Here is a 24,851-nt window from a genome sequence, read left to right as displayed (position 1 = left end):
TGGCAAGTTTAGACTGTAATTAATTTCATAAAGCCAGCAGCACGAGCATTTCCAAGTAATACACAGAACAAAAACATTAAGCCTGCCGTATACATTCCTTGGAACTGGTCCCTGAAGTCCTTCAAGCTTCTTTGTGTGTGGATGGATAGACACAGAGAGAAAGAGAGAGAGAGATTGGCAGTCACAAGGGGAAGACCATGAGAGAGACTTTATACTACATACATACATATACTGCTTAATAATATAATCTTGCTTTAGTAATAGCAAATGATCATCCTTAAATCCTCTGGTTTGTGTATGACAGTACAAGGCAGTAAACTGGAGAAAAAGGAGGAGGAAAATTATGTTTTAATAGTAATCCAATGTCGGTTTGCACCCAGTATGCCTAACAGTTCTTCAGTGTGCTTGCTTTCAGCAGGAGAGGGATGGACTAAGTCAAGGTAGAGTGCATCCCTCTGAGTGTTATTATGCTTACAAATTGTAGAGTGCCAGAACATAAGGCTGAAGTGGAGACGCAAGGCAATGGGGCAGGGAGTGAAGTGGAGCATGCTTGTGTGGTCACTGTTGTTATGATGCGCATATATTTTTTAATTTCTGGTTTTTTTCCTCCCACCCTTTGCTTTTCCTCTTCCCTGCACCCACTCTTTTTTTTTTTTATTATTTATTTTTTTGCCTGTTACTCTGTGTGAGCCTGGAGGAGCTGGTGAAAGCAGTGCCAATGAGGGGGTCGTTGAACTCACTTTAGAGGGGAGAGCTCTGTGTGTGGGTTAGAGTCACTGACAGGGCATACGAATACCTGAGAGTCATGTCTCATTGCCATGGCAAGCCAGATTTCTTCACATGAGCTAGGTGCATTCGTGTCAAGGAAGAGGTTTTCAGTTTTAATGTACCCTACATTTTCTTTCTCCACCGCACTGAACTTGGTTGCTCTGAAAGCTGTACCCCAGCTTTCTCAATCTAACTGTCTACAATTCATCAGACACCCTGAGCTGCAGTTTTTCAGGGTGTTGTTTTGGTTACAGGTTCTTCACTGCTGCTCATATCCTGCTGATATTGCACAAAACCTGCCAGAAGCCTTCTTTTGTAGATATAAATTAATCTGGATTAGTTTCCAGACATTCTGTCAAGAAACTGTACAGCACATAACCTCCAAAAAGCAAGGTTTTTTTCCATGGCCATTTCTGTACAGGCATTTGTCTACTTTTATCCACATATGGTTTGTTTTTCTGAAAAAATTCAAATAATTCAAATGCACATTTCGAATGAGTGTGGTTAACAGCCAGGAATAGTTGCTTTGTTTTACACATGGCTTCTAGTGGTTCAGTATGGTGGGACTCTTCCCTTTTCTGTTGCTTAACATAAGGAGTAATCAGACAGAGAAATAACCAGTTTTCATTTAATTTGGCATTTCTTTTAAAATTATTTTCTGTTTAAATGAAGGTGTTGCTCTTGTGCAGTTGCTCTTCAAATCAATATCCTTATATGATGATTTAAATGGTCGTGTTAATGTAAATAGGATAGTATCTCAACTCCATGCTGCTCGCATCCATCAACATCCAACATCTTAATCTCCTTTTCTCTCCCCAGCACTGCAGCGATAACACTCACCATTGCCAATCAGATATGAACATAGTAGGTGCCTGGAAGAGAGGTTACACTGGGAAGAACGTTGTGGTCACCATCCTGGATGATGGCATCGAAAGAAACCATCCAGACTTGATGCAGAATTATGTGAGTGTCCACAGGACTTCAGATTTGCTGCTTTATTATTACGCCAAATAAATCTGCTGCACCTGGAAAGATGGAGGGAGGGAGGAGGGAAGGAGGAAAAAGCATACGAGGGTTTCCTCAAATGTTAACACCAATGGGAGAAAGGAAGTCAGCTTTTGGTAGTATGTGTTGTTTTAGTTAAGACTGTTCTGTCTGAATGTATTTAATATCTGGATGCTTCTTGTAGCTGAGTCCTGAATTTCTGAAGGACTGGAACCAATAATCAGATGCTTTTTTCTGTAATTGTTTCACTTAATATCCTTACACTCTCAGAACATAGAAATGGTATACACTGCGTTTCAGTTAGTGCATGCAGCTGAAGGCCATTTTTGGCCAGCAAGACAGCAGTTTTTCTCAAAGACTAACTTTAGGCATATACTTACATCTATTTATTTTTAAAGCTATTTATGTTACCACTAGAAATAATATGAAGGGAAAAGGACATGACTCGTTATGATTCACTCAGTTAAAAACAATTGTAGAATATTTTGATGTGTCTCTGGTAAACCTCTCTTAACTCCAGCGAGTCCCCTCTCAATCTGTGATAGAGCTCTGTCCTTTGTTTTCTGTGTCCTGTGTCTCATGTCACCTCAGGAGGTTTCTGTTCGCCTGTGACTCATCACATTTAAATGATTGGTTTAATATACCTTGTGGAGGGTTGTCTAAAATGAGGAGAAGCTCCTTCTCTAGTGGGTGACTTGTTGTGTTATGTCAGAGTTTGAAGCTGTTCAGAGCGTCAGGGCCACCCTTCGGTTGGGTGGCAAATGACAGGAAGTCAACACAGAGTCCTGTGCTTTGGGGGTGGATGTTATCTGAAAGCACATGACCTTGAGGACCTTATCATTTCTCTGAAATTAAGTGTGCAAGGTATGCATTCAAATGAGGTGAGAAAACAAACAAATATGTTTGGGTTGAGCCAGACTGGTGAAGATGACTAGCACAAGGCAGGCACATACCTTCACTCCCATTACAGATGTAGGTCTTCTAAAAGAGCCCTGAACACGGGCTTTTTGCCAGCCAGCATATCATCTTGACAGAGCATTGAAGAGATAAAAGTGACAAAACCATCTTTAAGAACTCATCAAAAGCTACAATTGTGTCCACAGTTTAAAGCCGTTTATTTTAAATTAGCCCTACTTACATCCTTATCCTTCCCCATGCTGCATGTGGAACTCAACTTTGAAATACATGAGGAGGACTGCACAAATACAAATGACAGGCAATTGCCCTATTTGTCACTGTATGCTTGAGCCTGATGCATGCCACATCTTTCATTTTAATCTCTTAAGTTATTTAAACAAACCAAATATAATTTTACCTCCTCAATGAATGACCCGGATTGTATCATATGTCACCTCATCCCAGTACTGTCCTTCCACTGAATTGAAAGCAGCTATTTATTCCCTTACCACCTCCTCTCTCCCTTTCCTCACGCCAACAAGGAATTCCCCCAAAGCAACGCACATTGCTTATTTGATGACAAATGCCTTCTATATGTCAGATTATTGCTGGTGTGGCTGCAAACAGGAATATTTGAGGTGGCTGTGGTAACTGGTTTTGAACAAAGAAGAGATTAAAAAGAGCTGCTTGACATGTCAACACACCACATGCTACCGCATCAATTAATAGGAGCCATACAAACCAGCAGCTATTTACTCTATAAACTATTTCCAGCTGTAAGAATCCTGGTAGATGTAAAATATGGAACAAAAATATGGAGATATCTTGCAAATATTTGAAACAGTTACACTCCCAGGGAAATGGGAATGTAGTTTTTGTTGCATTTCAAGCTATATTTTAATAACAATATTCTTAAGAAAATTATATTATTCTTATTCCTTGAAATGATGACTGAAATTTCAGACATCATTGTGTAGGTAATTTCTTGAATCTTAAAACATCTAGCAAAATCCCAGTTTCGAGAATGAACTCTCTTAACCTCCAAAAGTTTCTTACAAGAAATATAGTCTTCTGGTTAAATGAAACAGCACTTTCTGTTTCCTTTCTGACACTGGATCTATGCCTTTTCAGAGCATTTGTTGTCCTCCATTTTTAAAAAATAAAATAAAATACCTAAATAATGTAATTATTAAATATAGAATCCTTTCCTAAAACATGCAATCATCATAAACCCACAGGAATGTTACTTAACCTAATTATTCTCTTGTAGGAACCTGCTGAAGAATGTATAAGCCACATGAATCAATGACTAATTAATGAGAAAGTGGTTTTCTTTCTCCTGTTTGCTACAGGATTCGCAGGCCAGTTTTGATGTCAATGGAAATGATTTCGACCCTATGCCTCGATACGATGCCAGCAACGAGAACAAGTAAGGCACTAAGACATTCATGACCTTGTCAATATAATTAATCAAGTAGAAAGTACCAGTTCTTCTATGAAAGTCTAGGAATCTTGGTTCCTCAGAAAGCAGTGTGATTTGCATTTAAATCTTCATGAAATATGTATTTATGTCTGTTCTATGCACATTGCATGACACTTTTTGAAAGCATTTAGGGCCATTCAAAAACACATAGAAATTAATCTGAGAGTTCTGGGTATGTGAAATGAACCATTTTCAATCCCTTTAGGATGCAGAATATAAGGGGTGAATTATTTTTCTCAGATATCATCTCATTGAGTTATTGGGTGGTTATTATGTGTGACAACTGTCTTGGCTTCTGATTCTCTTGGCTTGTGTATTGAAGAAATAGACAAGCTAATGGAGTTGGGATTTTTGCTCTAATGATGTCTTTTAACGTGATGAAGATTTTACATGTGGAGTTTTGAAAGAAACCTTATAAACCCGGAAGTTGTAGCTCCACTGGATTATAATATCCGTGTTACATCACTGATTTATCTCCATGAATGACATTTTTCTCCTTCAGAGCTCTGCTTCCTGATACTTGTCATTCCAACTCTCTTTTTGGATGTGCTGTGGTGAAGGCTGGGGGAGACACTGGCAGGGACATCTCACCTCAGGAAGCAGGACACCTTTCTACCCCCAAGGGTATTTGAGGGCAGTTATTCATTCATTGGTAATTTTTTTTTTAACTAGGTACTTCGCAGAAAGAAATAACTTTCTGTGGAATTGAATGAATTGAAGAAAGGAGAACACTACTACTTGTCAACATGCTGACTGGACATTTTTTTTTCTCGAAGTTTGAGTTGGTGGGGTTTTTTATTGTGGAAAGTGTTACGTGTTAGTATTACATGCCTGCTGAAGAGAGACTACAGGAGGTGAAACTTCAACCTTTATGCAACTGAAATGCTTTTGGGTTTGTGTTGTCTCCTTCCTGCAATCTTTCTTTGGAAGAATGCAGCAGGTGTGATTTAGGCGTCGGCAGCAAAACTTAATGTTGGTTTCCCTAGAGAAACCAACTGGAGTAACCTTAGATCACACTTCGGTGGAAGAATCCTCTCCTGGTCAACACCTTATTCATAACAGCAGGAAACCATGTATGAACAGGCAGAAGAACAGGGCTTTGTTATGCATAGCTGCCTGTTTCGTATAGATCCACTCGTCATACAGTGAATCTTAAGGAGCTGTCGTAGCTACTTTCAGCCATAGGGTGAAATGACTGAAAACTGAGGTGAATTCTGCCAAGTACTTATTCGGTCAGTCAGCTTGATCCTGCCTGGTAGGCCAAGATGAGAAATACGTAAAGATTTATCTCTTAGAAGCTGTATAAATAAATGTACATACACAGACACACATATCTTTAACATAGAAGCGTATTATGTCGGTATTAATTCGAAGAAGAATAATAGTTTATTTATTTGGGACTCAATCTTGGCATATGTTCTCATTGAGTTGTTCTTATTCAATGCTGTTTACATACTGCCAAATATTTTTATCTAGAAACAAGTACATACAAGAGCTGCATTTTTTTCACCCTTATGCCTGTTAGGCATATCCTTCCAAACCAATTTTCATACAGAAGATCAGTTTACTGAATCTTATCTGCCTCTTCTTTACTAGAAATCTCCTAAAGAAAGAGTACCATGAGAGGATAAAAAGAGAAATTCACCTTGTTTTGAAATATGTAAACATTCTGCATGTGGAGTCTAGTTTAAGTTTAAGCAAAGAGAAAACACTGATGTGGAACAATTGGTATATAGATCTGCTTGCTGCATTGCCTCGGTTAATTTAGTGACAAGCTGAGGATTTCAGCGCTAGATGCTCATATGGAAAATGCTAATATTACACTGAAGTTGTTAAGAATATCCTTAAGACACATGTTCATCAAAACAAAAGAATGAATAAAACTTTATCAATTGTTATTCTTTCCAAATTCTTCTTTTATCCTTACACTGAAGGAATTTCTTATGCTGTTGTTAGCTCGGTGAAGGAATTTCTTGTGCTGTTGTTAGCTTGGGTTTAGAGGTGTCCTGTCACTGGTGTAGAAAGGTCAGAATCAGCCAATGCATTGTAAATTTTTGTTAGATAATAAAAGAAATCTTTATCTTTTGTTTGGCTTATGAGAAGTCTCAGGACTACCAGCAAGGTTTATAAACATGTTAATTACCTGAAAATAGAGTAGAAACATAGGAACATAAACTGTTCACAGTCCAGAGTATGTAGGCATTGCCACTCACCTCAACTAATTTGTGTGACTGACCACTTCAGCATCAGCCCTAGCTTTGAACTAGGTGTATGTTTTACAGCCCTGTACAAAGCATCGGAAGAGCAAAGCTGTGGCTGCATGATGACCACAAAGTGGTGGTCACCCCCACTGCTTACCTCATGCTGGCTCTTTCCTCCTTTCCCCAGCCGTTGTGCAGCTCTCCAGAGTGAACCGCACTGAAAACTGCACTGCCAACAACAGCAACAACAAATTGCCTTTTCAGCCAGGTCAGGCATGTACCTCATTCAGCTCAGCCTGAGGTCAGATGAGAGCGAGACAGGCACGAGGACGATGAAGCGTGGCCTGAACCTCTCACTGGCAATGCCAGCATCATTGAACTACGATGGCTTATGACAATGCCCCAGGTGCCTACAACTGTTGTCCACAAAACTGTGTGTGATGGACAGGCAGTTGCCAGCAGTGGCCTCCAAGGAGTTGTGAGAAAAGATGTGGCAGTCAGCCTGGCTCTCTGTAAACACTCCGCAGCTGAGCTGCCGGTTGGCATGACAGTGCATCCCTCTCTTCTGCTGCCCACCAGTGCCTATCCCCACACATGCTTCGTCACATCCTGGCTCATCTGCGTGAAGATACTTCTGTCCTTGAAGTTGGGGAGTGGCGAGGGTACACTGGGAGGCATCCCAGTTTAGGTGCACTTTCAGGGATTCATCCTCTTTGGTGCTGCAACAAGCCATGTACCTCCATCTGTGAATCACAGCTGAATCTTTCTTTTTGGCTGAATACTGAAGTCATCGCTTTCTTACAAAGCATGTGCAGAGATGGGAGGCTGCTTTCTGTTTTCTTGCTAGAGTTTTATACGGGATATAAAAATGGACTGATTCATTTCTCTCCTAGGTATGGAGGATTAGAGTTTTCATACTCTGCCTCCCTGGTGAATACTCACTGCCCAAACCATAAGGTCCTGCAGTGAGATGTGGTGGAGAGAGAGGCACCTATTGTGCTGTGCTGAGCTTCATCACTGTTATCAGGAGGCACAGTGTCAGTGTAGAGTCAGCCTTTGGACACAGAGGATACATGAAGCATACTTTCAGTGTGAGATTACTTGGCAGCGTAACCTCCACCTAGAGGCTCAGTATTTCCAATTAGCAGATACACTGAGCCTGGTAAGCAGCACCTAAGCACCTTTGACTTTTGGGGCCGTCACCCTTCCTTCCCACTGGACTCAACAAGAATTAAACATCTACATAGCTACTAAAAAGCACTACCAGTAGCTTGTCTATATTTTTGGGGGTCTAAAATATCTTCAGAGATTGGGGTAGGAACTCTGATTACCCAGCATATACGGTCATTTGGCACTAGATACTCAAGTTGAGCCTGTAAGTTGAGGTAACCAGAACCAGGGAACACTCTGAAAGCCATGCTTTGCAAAAACTTTGCAATGTGCAAGATCAATTTGGTTGATTCCCACTTTCTGCTATAACTTGACAATATTGCATAGTGGTGATTTGTGTCTTCCAGTACAGGTGGGATGTACAAATGTGCCATTGTTTCATTAAATATTCTAGTTTATTCTGCCTAATTTTATAACCCAACCTTGAGGGATGTAATGATGAGTAAAAATAATTGCTGTAAAAATAAGCAGGTGTTTCTGGGCAGCTTTGTGGGCAGCTGTGAAAAATCAGTGTACTAAGTCTTGTTTACTAGGTTTTCACTTTTAATTGGTAGTGGAGGTTTTCCATTGCTGAGGCTTATTGGTGAGGAAAAAGGAATGAGAAAAAATTATCTGGGGGTTTGTGAAGCAACTGAAGGACCAGAGCGGCACTGTCCAAAACTGTATTTTTGAAGTTTTACATGAAATCTTCTATTAGCTAAGGAGAATGGGAGGGTAGAAGGAAATATCAGACAATCTTTCAAGGCTTGTAGCCAAAATCAGGATGGGACAATAGTTTCTTTAACTAGTGTGGTATGTAGGAGGCCTGCCAGAAGTTTACTTTTGTTTTTACAAATCAGCAGCAAATTATGAAGCTTGTAAATGGTACAGGCCTATACTAGAGCTTTCTTTTGCTCAGAGGCTAAAGACAACAGTCACCTGTGGATGAAGCCATACCTGCTATGCAAAGCGTCTTGGTTTGGTTTACTGCTGAGTCCTGCTGCTTTATTCTTTTTTCTGTTATTCCACCTTTACCTGTAAACATCTATGTTGAAACAACTAGGCATTATTAGTTACAGGTCCTTAGAAAGAATGCAGATAGGATCGCTGAAATGGTACTCTACCCATGGTATAGCCTCAGAAATAAAACAGAAATTATCATAGTATTAAAATGTTTTTCTGTTTTGACCAAACAAAAATGAGGTTTTCTATTTCATAAGAAATCTCTCAGGGATGATATTTTAGAGTTTAGTTCTTATTCTGCTGACAGGTACTTTTATAAAGCAGAGACTTTTTAAAAAAACTCCTTTAAATAATGCCAGTTGATGTTAATGCAGTTCTTAGTAAACATATGTAAGAAAAAGTAAAAGTAAGCTGTTGATTCTGTTTCGGAGAAACTGAGTCACTCTTTGGATGCCTCTTCAACATTTTTTAGTAATGCATCCCACTACATAAACAACTTGTTTTAATAATCTTCTACATTATTTTATAATGAGTGTAAGATTTTGGGAGAAAACCATTTTTGCTTTTCAAAAATCTTAAGAAATACAAGCTACTTATCTCGATTTGCAGTATCTGGATAGCTTTACATCTTTTCTTACAACAGAAAAAAGTTAATGAGTTAATGAGTTTCAGTCTTTCTGGGTCCAACATATTGATAGTGTTTTTCTGTGATATCCATTCCAATTCGTTATTACTTTCCTTTGTCAGTCTCATTAATGTCGATGCTCAATAAAATGTCACAGGCTTAATTTTCTTTAAAGAGTGACAAGCTGTTAGTTTGTACTGTCTGCGTATGTCAAAGACCTGTAATATGTCTTCAGTCATTTAATCAGAATGGATACTAGATATCTGACAGGCAGATCAGCTTCTGTGGCCTCCTGGATGGTCAATAAAGTGCAATTAAAAAGCTTCATCGACTGGTGTGACACTATTCAGAGCAGTTATGTGAAGAACTGAGCACAGTCAGACACAGGGAGCCTGAGGTCTCTCATGGCTGGCTTGAAAGATCATCTCAAAAAGGTTTCCACTGCAGCAGTGTGATGGAAAGGAGTACTGACAATTGGGGGTGTCTGTCTATGCAGTTTATGCATTTTGATTGCTGGTTTGCAACTCTTGTTATTGCTTTGAAACTGGCTGTATTGTGTGCTGCAGACAAAACTGAAGGGAAGACAAGTTGTACCGGGAAGCGCTGCTGTGCTCCCTTGTGCTTTGTTTTCTGTGAAAAAAAAAAAAAAATACTCCGCTGGCAGATGGGTACTCACAGCAACGAAAAAACACCTTGGCAATTTTTCAGTCTTAGTCACTGCTTTTTTAGCTTGCGTGTGCTCAAGGCTTTCAAACAGGACAGAACTGAAGATCCCAAGGCTCACACCTGCAGGGAGGACCTGGCAAAGCCGGTGATTAAGCTGTGTAATGAGGCTGGAGGTAAGTTGGAGCAAGGTATCAGCTCTCAGGAAAAGGCTTTTTGTCAGAGGGAATCTCCATTGTGTCTGCTCTTTTCCTGTACTCTGACCTTTCAGCTTGACTTTCTCCAGCCTCCAGAGGCTTAAATCCAAAGGATTCAGCAATGGTGTAATCTACCTATTATATATAATAGCCTATTCAATGCTATTATATAAAATAGCCTATTCAATGCTGGCAAAGCATGTCTGATAGCAAATAAATCTTTGTAACAGGAAGGTAATTTAGAGTAGAGAATTAACTTAGTATGTATATGTTTTTTAGCTCAATAGATCAAATGCTTACACTGAACGTGGTATTGTTAATTCTAGGTACCAATGACTGAATGTCAAGTGCTTAGCGTGTCTCAGTGTCACCACAAATATAATGGAGTTTGGTTAGGATTGTTAGGAAACTGTAGATTTTGGATTGTTTTTTCTAAACTGGTGAAGTGTTCATTTATGAAAACCAGGGTCTGAACCAATGAGTCAGAAGTTGTTGGTATAGAAGGTGCAATCAGAGATTGCAGTCCTGGTTTATTGTGTTTTGGTTCTCTACTCATTTTGTCAGCTTACAGGGAGACTGCCACGTTTTACAAGGAGTGCTGTTAGTGATTCATCAGCTAGCCTCCAAATTAATTACGATCTAGTGACCCAACCAAGTGCCTAGGGGCATGATGTAGCATGGGGATCATGAGATATTGGATCTGTGTTGCTTTCCAGTTGCTGTAGTTAAAGGCCCTAGTGTAAAATTGTAAAAATAAGGGAGATAAACATTGCAGCTTGCAGAATTGCACCGTGCTGAAGTAGGGTAATTTTACAGATTCATTTGGAGCATATTGTTCTTCAGTTTCTTTTTTAACTGTTACTTAAGAGTCCCTGTGTGCTGTTTCCCAAAGAACATGCCTGTGCTTCAGGTGGCCGCACCTCAGTGGTAATCATCACACATCCGTTTTTTCTCTCAGGGAAGGACTGAAGGACGAAGCATGTGTGTAAATATTTTTAGAGGAAAGCTTTCTCTCCTTGTAGAAATATGGAGCATGAATCCTCACCACATAGTGCCTTTGGTAATGTTTTTCTTTTAATCTAAAAGAGGTTTTTAACCTAAGGGAAGAGATAATGGCTGCATTAGAACAGAAAATGTTAAGTGTTGATATTTTGAAATTCTCATGTTTTCCTGCTTCAGAATGAAGTGTGTGTTCATTTGAAGTTTTTTGACAGCAAGTGGGGGCCCAGAACTTCTAGTAGCTGAGGACAGTGAGCTGAGCTAGAGGAAAGGCAGTCTGTCTCAAGCCAATTCACTCACCCACGACAAGCACCCTTATCACTGGTCTCTATGGTGAAGTCCCTTGTGATAGCATTTCATATTGACAAGACAATGACAAATTCATTGGACTACATTGGATTCAGTAACTTTTTGATTCAGGTTCCAGCTTCAATAGTGGAAAATATCCTAAGGAAAGTTTTGTCAAACTGCCAAAAATTATCTTTTTGGTAAACTCATCGAGGCTGCTCATTATGTTATCACATGGCATTACATAATTCTCTCTGAAGTCCACAAGTGGTATGACTTAGTTTTTTGGGAGCCAAAGGAAAGACATTTCCTTGCTCATTGAAAGTGAGAGAAGTCAAACAGAGACATAAAACAAAACAAAGTTCAGCCAGAATTCTAGTTGCTCAAAGATGAACAAAACAGTCTGTTTTCACTACCCTGGTATAGATCACTGAGCAGTCTCATCATCTAACTGGTGTTTGAGGAGCAGTGCTCTTTCATTTTATGACATGTAAGATTCTGATGGTCTCAAAACATTTAACCACAATGCTTTTTCTTGTTTCTGATTACTGAAATACCAGACAGTGAGCTCACAAATAAAATGTAATTCTGAACCATTCTGCAAACACTTCTAGTTCTTCTATGTAAATAATTGATAACAATGAATCAGATCTTCTCTTCCAATTCAAAGTCAACAGCAGGAGGGATATAAGCTTTGATAGTTGTGGTAGTTGTGGCATTCACTTTTCTGAATCCTTCTTTTATGGAGAGTTTAGGAATGAAAGATTTTTTTCATATGGTCTTTTTCCCAGAGTTGGTATTTCCTCTAAGTATGCATCTATATTTTGAGGTTTTGAACTTAGGAGGGGAGTCTACAACTACAGTAGGCAAGTTTTGATTCAGTAAAATGGTAGACCAGTTTCAAGTTGCATACATTTATACTTACATATCTACAGCCAAGGCGAATTTGGGAGCTCAAATACATTTCTATGTGTTGTCCCCTTTTCCGACTTCTGTAGGTATTAGAGAAAGGTAAAGAGTGGACCCACGCTGTGTGTGTGGTACTTGGTCTTGCCAGCTGATTTCATAGTACTCAGTCAGATGCAGTGCAAAATGTGGGTCATTAAGACTTCTCAGCCACCGTGTACATGCACAAAGTATACTGTTGAACCCCTTTAATGCTTGTGCCATCAAAAGCAGACCTCAATTAAAAGTTTGATAAAGCAATCATGAATCTAGTGTCAAAAGCATTTTAACTGAAGCCTTTTTCTAAATAACATGCTGTTAAATAACATGCTGTTAATGATTGAACTCTGCGAAGTTATGCTATAAGCAAATGTCTTAATGGCATTAGTAGGTGTTTTTAGAAGACATTTCAGGATAAAACTCTCAGAAGTTGCATTTTCATACAAATGAAAAAATATGCATCTGTACAGGTTTGTTGCTGTAGGCAGGCTTATTTTTTCTAGCCTTGCTTTACTGTGATTTTGTAACTTTCCTTAAAGATACATAGTCAAATTATTATGTTTGACATTTTAAGTGAAGTCAGATTGCTCTCTTGGAGACATGTTACCTTTTTTTCCTGAAGGATAGCAACCAAAGTAGATAAATTAAGATGCAGAAGTAAAGCAGTGGGTATCTATCATAGCTGTCAATTGCACTGATAGGGTCTATGCCACAAAAGATTAACCTGCTTTGAAAATTATTTGTATTGCTATAGAGTCCCAAAGCAATTATCAAATCTGTGATTTTAGCAAACTGAGGTAAAGCCTGTGGCCTGTTTACTTCTCCAACAAGTTGATTGGTGAGGCTGTTGGCCTCAAAGAGTGCCAAAGAGAGCACAGTGGAAGGTATGTGCTACTTCTCCTTTCAGCCCAGACTTACATCCCTGCACTACTCTTCTTAACACTCCATAAACATCAGATGAACAGCTACTAACTTATTCTGCCGCGTAGTGTGTGTGAGATTTAGACTTATGCTGAAACCCCTTTTCCAATTAGGAGCAAACCTTGCTGCTGCTGAATCAACGATGCTAGTTTCATTTAAAAACAATTATCAACACAGATAAAAGTAAAAGTTGAACTTACAGATAAGAGTAGAACTTGAACTTATTTCAACAATTTCCTCATTCGTCTTTGAAATGGAGCTCTGAAGAGAAATGGGATGTCTGTTTAATGCAGAACAGCATCAAATGAAATTTAGGATTAAGCACAGTACATATCTCGCACAGTGCAATTGAAATTGCACTTGGAATTCAAAATAGTCGGGAAGTATGTCTGATCTGGAATATGGTGCAGAACCAGAGTTAAAAAATATTCATTTCTTTGCAATGTTGTCACAGCAGTCATCCACTGTTAGAAACAGAAATGCTTGGAGAGTGGCTGGGCGTTTCTCTGCAGATTTGGAAGTGATGAGTAATTGTCTGTGTGTCACTTGGTTGTCTTTTTTTCATTTCCTTTATTTATTGAAAAGCTTTGATCTCAACCATCAAGTTTTTCTCACATTTGCTCTTCCAGTTCTCTCATCCATCCCAATGGGAAGGAGGGAGGGAGTGACTGGTTGGGAGGTTAGCTGCCTGCCAGGATCAATACCCCAACCTTTTAATTATGCACTAGTTCCCAGGAGTAATTCTAGTAGCTTTGGAAGGGTTTCTCATGCTACCAGATATCTGAAGCATTATCTCTGCAAGCCAAATTTCATGATGAAGTTGACCACAAGGTCTGTGATAAGTTTCTTTCTGCATATGTAGGCATGTTCTAGTATAAGGAACTTATGCTCCAGAGAAGTATCCAAATGTGGATCTCTTTCAGAACTGCTGCTCCCACAGTTGCTGTGCTGATCCCTTAGTCCCTGTAAAGCAACACGTAACTGACATCTGTAGCCACTGAAGTGGGTGGATGAAGTGTGGGGCAATGCAGGTAGAAAACAATTGAAGGAAAGTAGAAAAATATCTTTACTTCTTCCCTTTCGTTAACTCATGTCATTTCAGGTATTGCATGTAGCAAGAGCAGATGCGCTTCTCAGAGGCATTCGTAGTATCTGCATGTCAGATATATAGGACACTTCAAATACATAGGAAACTTACCACCAAAGGAGGTGAAGTTCCTCTGAAAATCTTAGAAGTCAGTTTGCCAGCCATAAGATCAAATAGATGAAAAGCATTAACCAAATATATTCCATCAGTTGGTTTCTTCATGGGCAATTAGGTTGCAGTGTAAAGTCTTCTGACTCACAGGGCAGACCTCTACCATGAGCCAGCAGTAACATGGAACAAAATACTCTTCCCTCTCACTACCTTAAACGCAGCTTGCTAGCTTATGCAGAGGTGCTGAGAAATTGCAGACAGAAGCTTTATTCCTGGCATTGTTTACAGCTGCAATATGATGATTTGCTTACAGAGCAAAGAAAATATGTAGAATTTACATATTTATTCTGAAAGTTACCATTATTAAGCTGTAGCTATTCTAGTAGAGGTGTTCCTTCTAGTTTCAGATTTGCAATTTAACCTCTTGGTACCTTTTCTGTAGAATGAAAATAGTAGTATATTCTGACACCCGACAGTATGACTTTGAAGACTTAGACATTATAGGAAAAGGTGTTGAAATGCAAGCAGGTGGGAAAACAATTTTGCAGGGTTTAGTTAATCACTTTTTTCCTTTGCTCAAAAAGCAGATGACAGACTACTTCACCTGTGTCTATCTTATCCAAAGCTCTTATTTATGCTTATTGTATAGATAACATGGTATAGCCAGTCCACAGGGAGCTTTCTTAAGTACAAGCATACCACTGTGGTTGTACATTTAGAATTTTCAGCAGCAAATATCTAGCAAGCTTTATGCATTGTGTCCCAGCCTGTGTTTTCTAAGGCTAATATCTTAGATAAATACGGGTGGATTTTTGTAGGAAAAGCAGATGCATGTCAGTATTCCAGTACTTACTCTAAAGCTTTTAAAAATATTTAAATTATAATATATCAACAACTTTAAATAGCCATATATTCAGAAACATTTATAACAGTTCATTAGTGAAAATTCATAAATAAACCTACAGCTTAAGTTAAGAGGAAGCATTCTTAAAGTATACCAAGAGTTTCTGATTGGTGTAAAGTAATATTGGGTGTGACAGTAATTTTTGTTGCAATCTGAGGTTCCCAAATTAGGATTCATTTTAGACTCCAAAACCATTAAGCTATGCTCATTATCCATATAGTTGCATAAGAAGGATTAGTGTAAGGACTTTTTTTCCAAGTCTCACCTTAAATATACTTACATCAGGTGGAAATATTTTACTTTTGTAATTAACAAGGGTAAATGAAGGTGATATAAGACATTTTTAGAGTGGTATAAGAATCTGTCTGCAAAAAACCCCACTTTTAAATACATTTACTTTTATGTCTTTCCAGTTGAATCAGTGCAATTTGTAAGTAAAGCAGTTGCTGATGAAGCAACACACCTGCTGACAGCACCTAGAAACATCTAGTGATTTTGTGAGGTTTCCTGTTGACTTTACATTTTTTTCCCCCATTTCCTTTTATAAAGATGTATGGGCGTTTTCAGGTTTGGGTGTTTCTTTGATTGCTTTGGAGATTTTGTATTTTTAGGTAGAAATCCATGTAGTGCATTGACTATGAAAATTACAAGATGGCCTTTGTGTCACAACTGAGTTTTATATATATTTTTTTTTTCAAGGATCTAAAAGTTTCTTGCATGGAGATGAAAAGAAAAAGAGAGGGTGCCTCTGAGGCACCTGCTGGGGTTGCCTTCTAGTCAGCTGGGACCTGCAAGTATCCAGACAGCATTTCGTTGTCATAGGGCAGCATCATTTTGCAGATTTTAACATGAATATAACATTATTCATACTTTAGAGGACAGTGCATTGTGGCTTGGGAATATGAGCTGTCAGGGACACCATTTCATCTGCAGTTTCCACATTCAGGATTTGCTTTATTTCCATAGACAGTTTTTTGGCTCTCCAGCTATTACTGTCCCCAGCTATGGGTGCCAGCAACTCGTAGTTGCTCCTCTGAGACACAGGTTGGTATAGACAAAGGAATTGTCAAAGCTCTATGTCCCATGTTTTCCCTTGTGCTTTTCACTGTGTCCAGCATCTGATTGCTCTGTCTTTGGGATTAGCGTCACAATGATATGAAAGCATAACATGCCCAATGTTTAGTGCTTCAAACATTTTTCATTAATTCCCATACGATATGACAGCTGTTTATAACCACAACAATTGAAGCAAGGGAGAAACAGTCCTCCATAGTTGTGGACTATATAATAAGTGTGCTTGTGTTCACATGCAGAAGGTTCAAAAAATCCATTTTCTCAGTAGAAAAGTGATGCTAAAGCAGGTAATTTGGTGGTAAACAGTGAGCACTGAAACAGGGGCTGGATGTCAGCATTTTTGCCATAAAGAGATTTTTTTCCACTATGTGGTTGGATATATTGCTTGCGTTATCTATATGCTGATATTGAACTGAAAAATGAGACGTGTCTGGAGGAACTGCTGGGGACATCAACTGCTTCTCAACGGGTGACCAAAGGCACATGGCAGCTGTGGTCAGCCTCGCACAGAAAGCCACAGAGGGGCAACCACAGACCCACGTTTATTCTTTCTTCTCCTCAAAGAAAGAAGGTGTTTCTACTTCGTGGAGACAAAGTGGGTTTCAGCCTGAGATACCTGAAACACTGAATGACCCCAAGCAGGTTCCTTTACTGTTGTCATCTTCTGGCAATGTCAATATATATGAGAGGGATGGTGTCCCAGTTGAGAAGGAGGTGGTACTGGGAATGCAGCTTATTCTGTTTGGTATTTCTAGTGACTGCCTTGTGAGGTTTCTAAGATTAGTTTATTTTTGTAAGAGTGCAGTGTTACTTTACTGTTGTTAAAAGTCAAGTAAGTAAGGTTATTGGCACGCTGCAGGATCTAAATTCTAGAATTGTGTTCTGTTGGCTGAGACTGTTGCAGACTGGGGAGAGAGTTTAATTTGTGTATTGGAAGCAGTAATTCCAAGTGTAAAAATATTAACTGATTTAACCATTTTTACAAGGTGATTACAAGAATTTTTCTTGTATAAAAATACATGTCTGATTTTATCCATCTCCTGCCCACATTAACTTTTATAATGCAGTAGCTCCCCTTACCATTTTGTTAGCCATGTTCCAAAAATATTTGAAATTGAGCTTTAATTTGTCCTTTTTTCTTTATGTCACGAATGAACCAATAGACCATCTAGTCTCACAGATTAAGAATGAGAAAAGTATAGGCAGATAGTCATTTCTTCCCAAAACGTTTGTGCTGCTCTATTATTGGCTGCACTCAAACAGGGATCAACCACTCTCATATACATAAAATGATTGCCAGAACAGCTTGCAGCACATCCTCCTTGTTCTATGACTTTTCATTCCTTCTACACCCTCTCAACCAGCTCAAATTAGGTTAAAAAATAATCCTTTTGCTTATGTGGCAGAGGAGCATTGCAGTCTAAGCATCCTCATATTCTTCAGTTTCAAAAGCAAATGAAATAGTCCTTTTGAGTAAGTTTATCCAAGTAGCAATATGCTTTCTGAGGCAATACTGGCCTTGATGTTGCTGCTGAACAGGTTTAATTCCAGTGCACAGGAACTAAACTGTACTGTTTTCACTTGTGCTTTGCTTTAATGAATGACAAGAATTGGACTTCCTGCCTTGCTTGCTGGCTTTTGAACTATTTTATTTCTTCTCACCAATGCCTTTTTCCCTTCAGAGGAAAGGCTGAATTAAAATTTTACCTTGGATTAAAACATATTAAGGTATTGGTAAATAGTTATTTTTATTTTTAATACATAAAATGATATATTTGGCTAAATACATTATTTGTTGGTTTTGTTTGCTACTTATTCTATGCCATATTTCATTAGCTCCATCAGTCCTATTCATTCTTTGTTTTGCCTCTGGTAGAAAATACAGAAAAAAAGTGTATTTGTTTTCTACATTCAGATTCATTTGCCCACTCACAAAAACAAAACTGTAAAATGGTAACTAATACTATTGAAGCACAGTCCTTTGCTGAGCTCATATCAGAACTTCACACTTGTGACAAATTAGCTGCTTACTGCTAACAGCTAACAAATATAGAGAGATGGGCAGGGCAACATTGCTGTTAGCCATGCTGTCAAGTTTTAAGATGTACACGTCTGAGATGTGAAGTGTTCTCTGTGTTTCTTTCAGTGCTGACATCTTTGATTTTATTTGTGAGAAATTGATGAGATATTTTCAAGTTATTCCTTAAGTAACTTCCCATAATCATGCAAACAGTCATTAGCCTTGGGGACCTTGACTCAAGACAGCTTCCAGTCCTGTGCTGTAACCACATTACAACACCATGTTGCTCAGAAACAGGATCCTGTCTGTGATGTAACACCCAAGTCTTTGGCATTTTTCCTGATATCTCACATTAAAGATTTGTGTAACTTGTTTTCCCCATTAATTCTGTCGTGTCTTTCTCCACTGTTAGTATCCAAATATCTGTCTTTTGTGAAATAGCTTTATTCTTATTATTTTTCAGCTGTAGCAGTTTGTGTTTTAAAGGCCTAAAGACTGAGGTTTTCCATGACCATGTTTTAACTTCTGACAGTTCCTTTATATCTCTTGTTTCAGATGTTCCTAGAACAACATCCCAGCATAGTGCCAGTTTGGAAAGTATTTGTCATCCTCCAGATTATTAGAGTCCATTTATATATGAACAGGTCTAAAACATTATTTCTTCTGCACTACATAAGACATTACTCTGGGATGCAATAAAATGCATTTCTGATGATTGCTGTTAAAATACATATTTTCTCCAGCAGTTATGACATTGTGGTGTCTCAGTTTATCACATTTTCCTGTTTACAAATATCTTAATGTAAAAGAGATCTTGGAAAACATTTGAAAAATCAGGTAAAGAATTTTGCAAGAAATAAATGCTAGATCAGTTATTTTCCTATAAATAACAGTGGCTACCTAAAGTTCCATTCTTCCTCCTCCCACAGAGGTTTGAAAATTATTTTGACATTTAAAGTTCCTTTAGTCCTATAATTTTCGATGTCCACCAACTACATAGTTTAGTTCACATTCTGTCCCTGGGATTCTACTCTAGTTTATAATAAAGACTACATAATTTTTTTTCTTAATATTTTTCTTAATATTAATGCATTGTCTTTATGCATAGGGAATAAGTTTGCTGCATAATTATGTTGAGAAAGGAAGTTGCTGGTTATCAAAAGCAGGCTGTTCAAGCACAGCTTATTAAAATGTACATAACCTTATGTAAACTGTTAGAATGTCTATTCTAACCTTTTTGCAATTGTTTAATATTCACTCTTACAATATGTGCAGCATAGAATTTGCGAAGGATACCAAGTTTTCTTCTTTTTTGTAGACAGTTCCCTGGATTAAAAAAAAACACCAAAACAAACAAAGAAACCAAAAGAACCCCACCCAACCCCCCACTGTTTTCTTCATTACTTTACTGACTAATTCCTGTGCTGAGTATCTCTTAGAAAACCTCAGTAAATTAGTGGTGTGCCCACAGATGTTTGTGATGGGCCTGCATTGAAATACCGCAAAACTCTTTTCTCCTCAAGTTCCCGTGCTGAAAAGATTCATTGGTGACAGGTTGAAGTGGGCTGGACTATAATGTTAGTGTCATGAAAAACTGGAGGGCCTTAGATCCTCCGGTCCCCTGAGCTTTTTGTGTTCTGAAATACTTGATGAACTCCAGAAGAGTAAAATACAGCAAAGAAATGCATGGTCAGCGTGTTTGTGGAATTCAAAAAATAGCTGTGAGAGACACAGGCTCTGCAATGCAGAGCCAATTGACATGGCAGGGGCTTTTCAAGTTACCAGCAGCTGTCTTCACTAACTCTTGAGTATTTCCTTACTCTAAACATTCAGAAGCGAGTTTAATTAACTTTTATGTTAAAGGTGTTCCTGGTGCCTTATACCTTCTTCCTTTTCTGAAAGGCAAATTAGAAGTGATTATTGAAAGGTAAATGTCTTATGTTTCAGCTATGTTGGTGGGGTAGGGAGTGACTATTAATCACAGAACATGCGCCTTTTCTCTTTCCATTGTTGGCTGAAATGCTGAGCCATTTCTGTCTCAGAAAAAATCTGTTACTGAAAAAAGTTACTTTGTGTAACAGATTAGAGTGTAACTCTTAAATTTCTCCTATCTTATGCTTAGAGAACCACAGAAAGACTGTACATTTAGCATCCAGGTGATACAGGTATACATGCATGCAGCAGAAGAAAAAATTAATATACACCTTTCTATAGAATTTATTTCAAGTTCTCCATATAATAGTAAGGACATCATAAGGCAAAAAAATTATCTTTATTAAGGTTTTCCTGAGTAGGTCTTTGACACCTTACTGACTTACTGACATATTGATAATGACAGACTGACAAATTTCCTTCTTATAAAAAGAGAAGAAAATCAATCTTAATTGCCTGCATATTTCTTTGTTCTTTGTGTTCTGTCTCACTCATATACAAAAATGAAAATAAATACATTTCTGAAAGAGCTGTACATACTTGCTGGGAATGGAAAAATTAGCTAAAGCGGTTAAAGCTAGGCAGAATCATAAGAGACAGTTTTACGGTGGAAAGTGCTGGTCAGCTTTATAAACATCTAAGTCAACTTTTTTTTTCTAAGATAATGCCTGTGACATCTTACTTCTTTTACCTGATGGCCTCTTGAGCCTAAATCTGTCTTTGAATATCAATTTTTCATGTCTCTCCTTATGAGACAAACAACAAGAAAGTTTTCTTTGTGTTCCTCTTCTTTTTCCTTTTAGACTCCAGGTAGGAGACACATTTGGAGATGAGCAGAATATCTCATAACCAAGCTTTTTTTCATTTTTCTATTCTGTGGCGCTGTATCACCATGACATTAACACAAAGGAGAAGTGCGAAACCTTTTAGCTGAGTGTCTATTCAAAGTGCCATTTAATAGCCTGGGAACTTACTTCCCTTCAACATAAGCTGGCAAAGGATCCAGTGAAATGATGCATCAGCCCTTAAAGTTTATCAAGATAAAGACCTTTGTAGAAGGGCAGTCATGGCTTTCTTCTAGGACTGCATTAACTTTTTAAACAAGTTGTACGTGATGCAGGCATCCCACAAAGGCAGGAGATCGTTGTGTTTTGATATACATACATTCACAAAAAATGCGAACTGGAAAGTGCCTCTTGTTTCACCTTTTGTTACTGGTTAAAACTTCTCCATAAGCTGTTTGTAGTTTGAAATTTCCAGGATCTCATGATCAGTAAAATTTTTCATAGCTTTAAAGCAGACTTAATCAATTTCAGGCATCAGTTTCATCATATTTGTTTATCAGGTTAGTTAAGAAATTAGTGTAATGATTAATGACAAGGCTTTTCTGATTTTAACTGCACAATTCAGAGTCTGTTCCAAACTGTAAACCTCAAGCAAAAATCTAGGACAGGGAAAATTAAAAGCAGTGTGGCAAGAACATAACTTTTTATACGCAGATTTTTTAGAAAGTCTTCTCTTTCACAGCATAACTGAAATATTACTTAGAGGACCCATAAAAGATAACATATTAAACCAAATTGAGTTGCATATATGATTAATTCACACAGTGGAAAACTGGCTGTAAAAAGTGCAATTTTATATGTATGACCTTGAAATGAATGAAACATCTTTTGATTTTGTCATTTCCATTATAAATATAGGATGCAATTAACAATAATCTTGGCAGAGAAGCAAGGGTCTAAGATAAAAATCTGCTTACAAAATAAAGTTATACCATTACTGGACTTAAAATCTGATAAAGGAAAAGGATTTTCTAATATGTGAAAACTAGTGAAATACTCTGCAAAGTTGATTTAACTTGTGTGTTGTAAAACTGTCCATAGACCTAATTATTTCTGGGTTATGCTTTTTTCTATGAGAAATCTACCTGAAAATTCTTACTGTGCTTTAATTCAATAAATGTGTGTTATGGTACTTCCACACCAGTCCTTTAAAAAACCTCGACTGCTTCTTACAGAAGATACTTCTACCACAGCAGCTACTTCCACTTCAGTGGGAATTTAGGCTACTTTTAATCCTGCTACTGTGTCACACTGTCATCCCCCTAACCACCACACATCCTTTCTGTTTCCCCTCTACAAACATTACATGGCCCTGTGGTGACTGGACTGTCTTTGGTGATCCAGTGGAAATCTAACCCTTTTAACAGCACTTGGAGGATGTAGTTAACAAAGTAGCAAATATCCGCAAACTCTGCTGGGAGCCATGGAGAAACCTGAACCGTTTCTTCCACGCTTCTTCGGGCAGCCTTCCTCCTCTAGATGTGGTTTATATTCCTTCCATCACTCCTTCCCAAACTTGGTACCCGGGGGGGGGGGGGGGGGGGGGGAGGTTCTTGCCAGTGCAGTCTCCCTCTAGGAAGCTGTGGCTTGGCCACATGCCCTTCACCGGGCAGGAAGCGATTTATTTTATCAGACTGAGAGAGTTGGGGTTGTTCAACCTGGAGAAGAGAAGGCTCCAGGGAGACCTCATAGCAACCTTCCAGTACCTAAAGGGAGCCTACAGGAAAGCTGGAGAGGAACATTTTAAAAGGACATGCGGTGATAGGATAAGGGGTAATGGCTTTAAAATAAAAGAGGATAGTTTACATATTAGGAAGAAATTCTTCACTGTGAGGGTGGTGAGACACTGGAACAGGCTGCCCAGAGAAGCTGTGGATGCCCCATCCCTGGCAGTGTTCAAGGCCAGGTTGGACAGGGCTTTGAGCAACCTGGTCTAGTGGAAGGTGTCCCTGCCCGTGGCAGCGGGGTTGGAACTACATGATGTTTAAGGTCCTTTCCAGTCCAAACCATTCTGTATGTCTGTGATTCTACATACACTGAGGTGATGTACGGGGGTACTTCTACATTTCTAGAGTATAGTCATCTGTGCTTTGATGTTTGAGTGATAATGCCTCTAAACTTCTATGTAGCACCTAACAGAATCATAATGAGAAAATGGGAAGTTTGGGTATCATGTGCCTTGTAAGTAATTCTTAAGACCGGTGTTTTCCTATAAATTTTAATACACTTTAAAAAAACATTACTTTAAACAAACACAGAGCTAGAACCCTATTTGAAAATAAAGATGAAGAAGGATCTTTTTAAAACTTGTTTTCATCTGCCATTCCTGAATTATTTACTTCAGGTTTTTCAAAATAATTCTGTAACAGGATAAGGCATTGGTTTATCAGTTAGAGTTAAATAGGCTTTCTTCAAATGAAGAAAATCAGGCTTCATATGAAAAATAAACTTAAAATTCAGTCTTGAAAAATTATCTGGAGAAGTTTGGCAACCAAATGATGAATTGTGAACAGAGTATTAGGAAATAAATTTATATACATATAGTTGTGAAACCTTGTTCCAACTTTAGGATTTATCAGCATGCAACTTGTCACTTTGTGAATAAAGAGTACACTTTTTCATAGCTTTTATATATATATATATATATATATATTACTTATCTGATAAACTTTATTATCTCCTTTGAAATTCTAACAGGCTAGCATTGATCCCTTATGCTACTTTTTGGGGGGCTTTTTTCCTCTCTTTTTTTCCCTAGTCCTATTTGTTGGTGTTCTTGTTTTACATTAATTCATTCCAAACAAGTTATCTTAGTGTTTCTTATCTGTGTGTCTTAAAAGGTTAAGGGAAAAAAGTTGCATTAATAATAAGGAAATAAGGAGTAACTCTAGCCAAAATGAGCTGTACCAAGAGAAAGCAATGGTGATTCTTGTCTGTAATATGGGTGTCAACATTAATTCAAAAACACCCATGTTTTCCAGATGTCTGTGTAAGTGGCCTGTAAGCTGCCACCAGCAGGATTGCCTGTGTACACAACTAACCTCACTTAGCCTCCTCTGAAGTGCTTGCTATGTTGTTATCTATTTTTTGCTTTGACTTTTTAAACTTCTTTCTTTGTGGCTACCCAAGCCTTATCTTTCTGTCTTGGTCTCATCAAGTCCCCATCTCTTTTCCTGTCTGCTCTGAAACTCTGTGTGTCCTGTCCGTAGCAGATCTCTAAAGTTCCATGTCTGCTCCTGTTTGTGTTAAATTTCTGCAAGCAGCTGCTTAACTGCACAAGGATAAAGGCAAAAGTCACTGGTAGAAAACACCCTGAAAAACCCATATTGCAGGCAAAGACTGCAAAAAGCAGGGACAGCTTTCCTACCATGGTGGCCGTATGGATGACCATTGTCACCTTGTAGAGAGCATGGGTCAGGGCTAGGCAAGGCATCCCACCGTGGCTTTGCACAGTGGGGAAGGGGATGAGCAACCGGTGAAGGTTTTGTGCTTTCCTTCAGCAACCTCTTAAGATAATACCCTTGCAGCCCAACTCTATTTACAGGCACAGTGTATACCTCTGATGTGGAGGGAACTTCAGCTGTTTTTTCTGTTCCCAGGAAGGCTGCAGGCTTGCAGGTTGGGCCCAAGACATAACCAGATATGCCTACATGGAAGTTTTGAGCATACCTGGCACATAGCCAGTCTCAGACTTGCCTCTAAACAGCACGGTGGGCATTGGCACAATCTCATCTTCCTTGTGGAAAAGTGTGGTACACTCAGTGCCTGCTGAAG

The 24,851-nt window shown here is 38.6% G+C and overlaps 1 protein-coding gene across 2 annotated transcripts in view; it reads left to right on the top strand.

Moving 5' to 3' along the window:
• Positions 1-24,851, top strand: part of PCSK5 (proprotein convertase subtilisin/kexin type 5) — a 197,585-nt gene that overhangs the window by 72,249 nt on the left and 100,485 nt on the right. For both annotated transcript variants that reach the window (XM_080372918.1, XM_080372917.1), the window contains exons 4-5: positions 1,588-1,731; positions 4,023-4,099. In XM_080372918.1, coding sequence (XP_080229044.1) covers positions 1,588-1,731; positions 4,023-4,099 — 221 coding nt within the window. The remainder of the gene's footprint in view (positions 1-1,587; positions 1,732-4,022; positions 4,100-24,851) is intronic.

The sequence above is a fragment of the Falco punctatus genome (genome assembly GCF_963210335.1).
Source record: "Falco punctatus genome assembly, chromosome: Z".
Taxonomy (NCBI): domain Eukaryota; kingdom Metazoa; phylum Chordata; class Aves; order Falconiformes; family Falconidae; genus Falco; species Falco punctatus.
The sequence above is the reverse complement of the archived record's forward strand: the minus strand, read 5'-3'. Positions and strand labels throughout refer to the sequence as shown.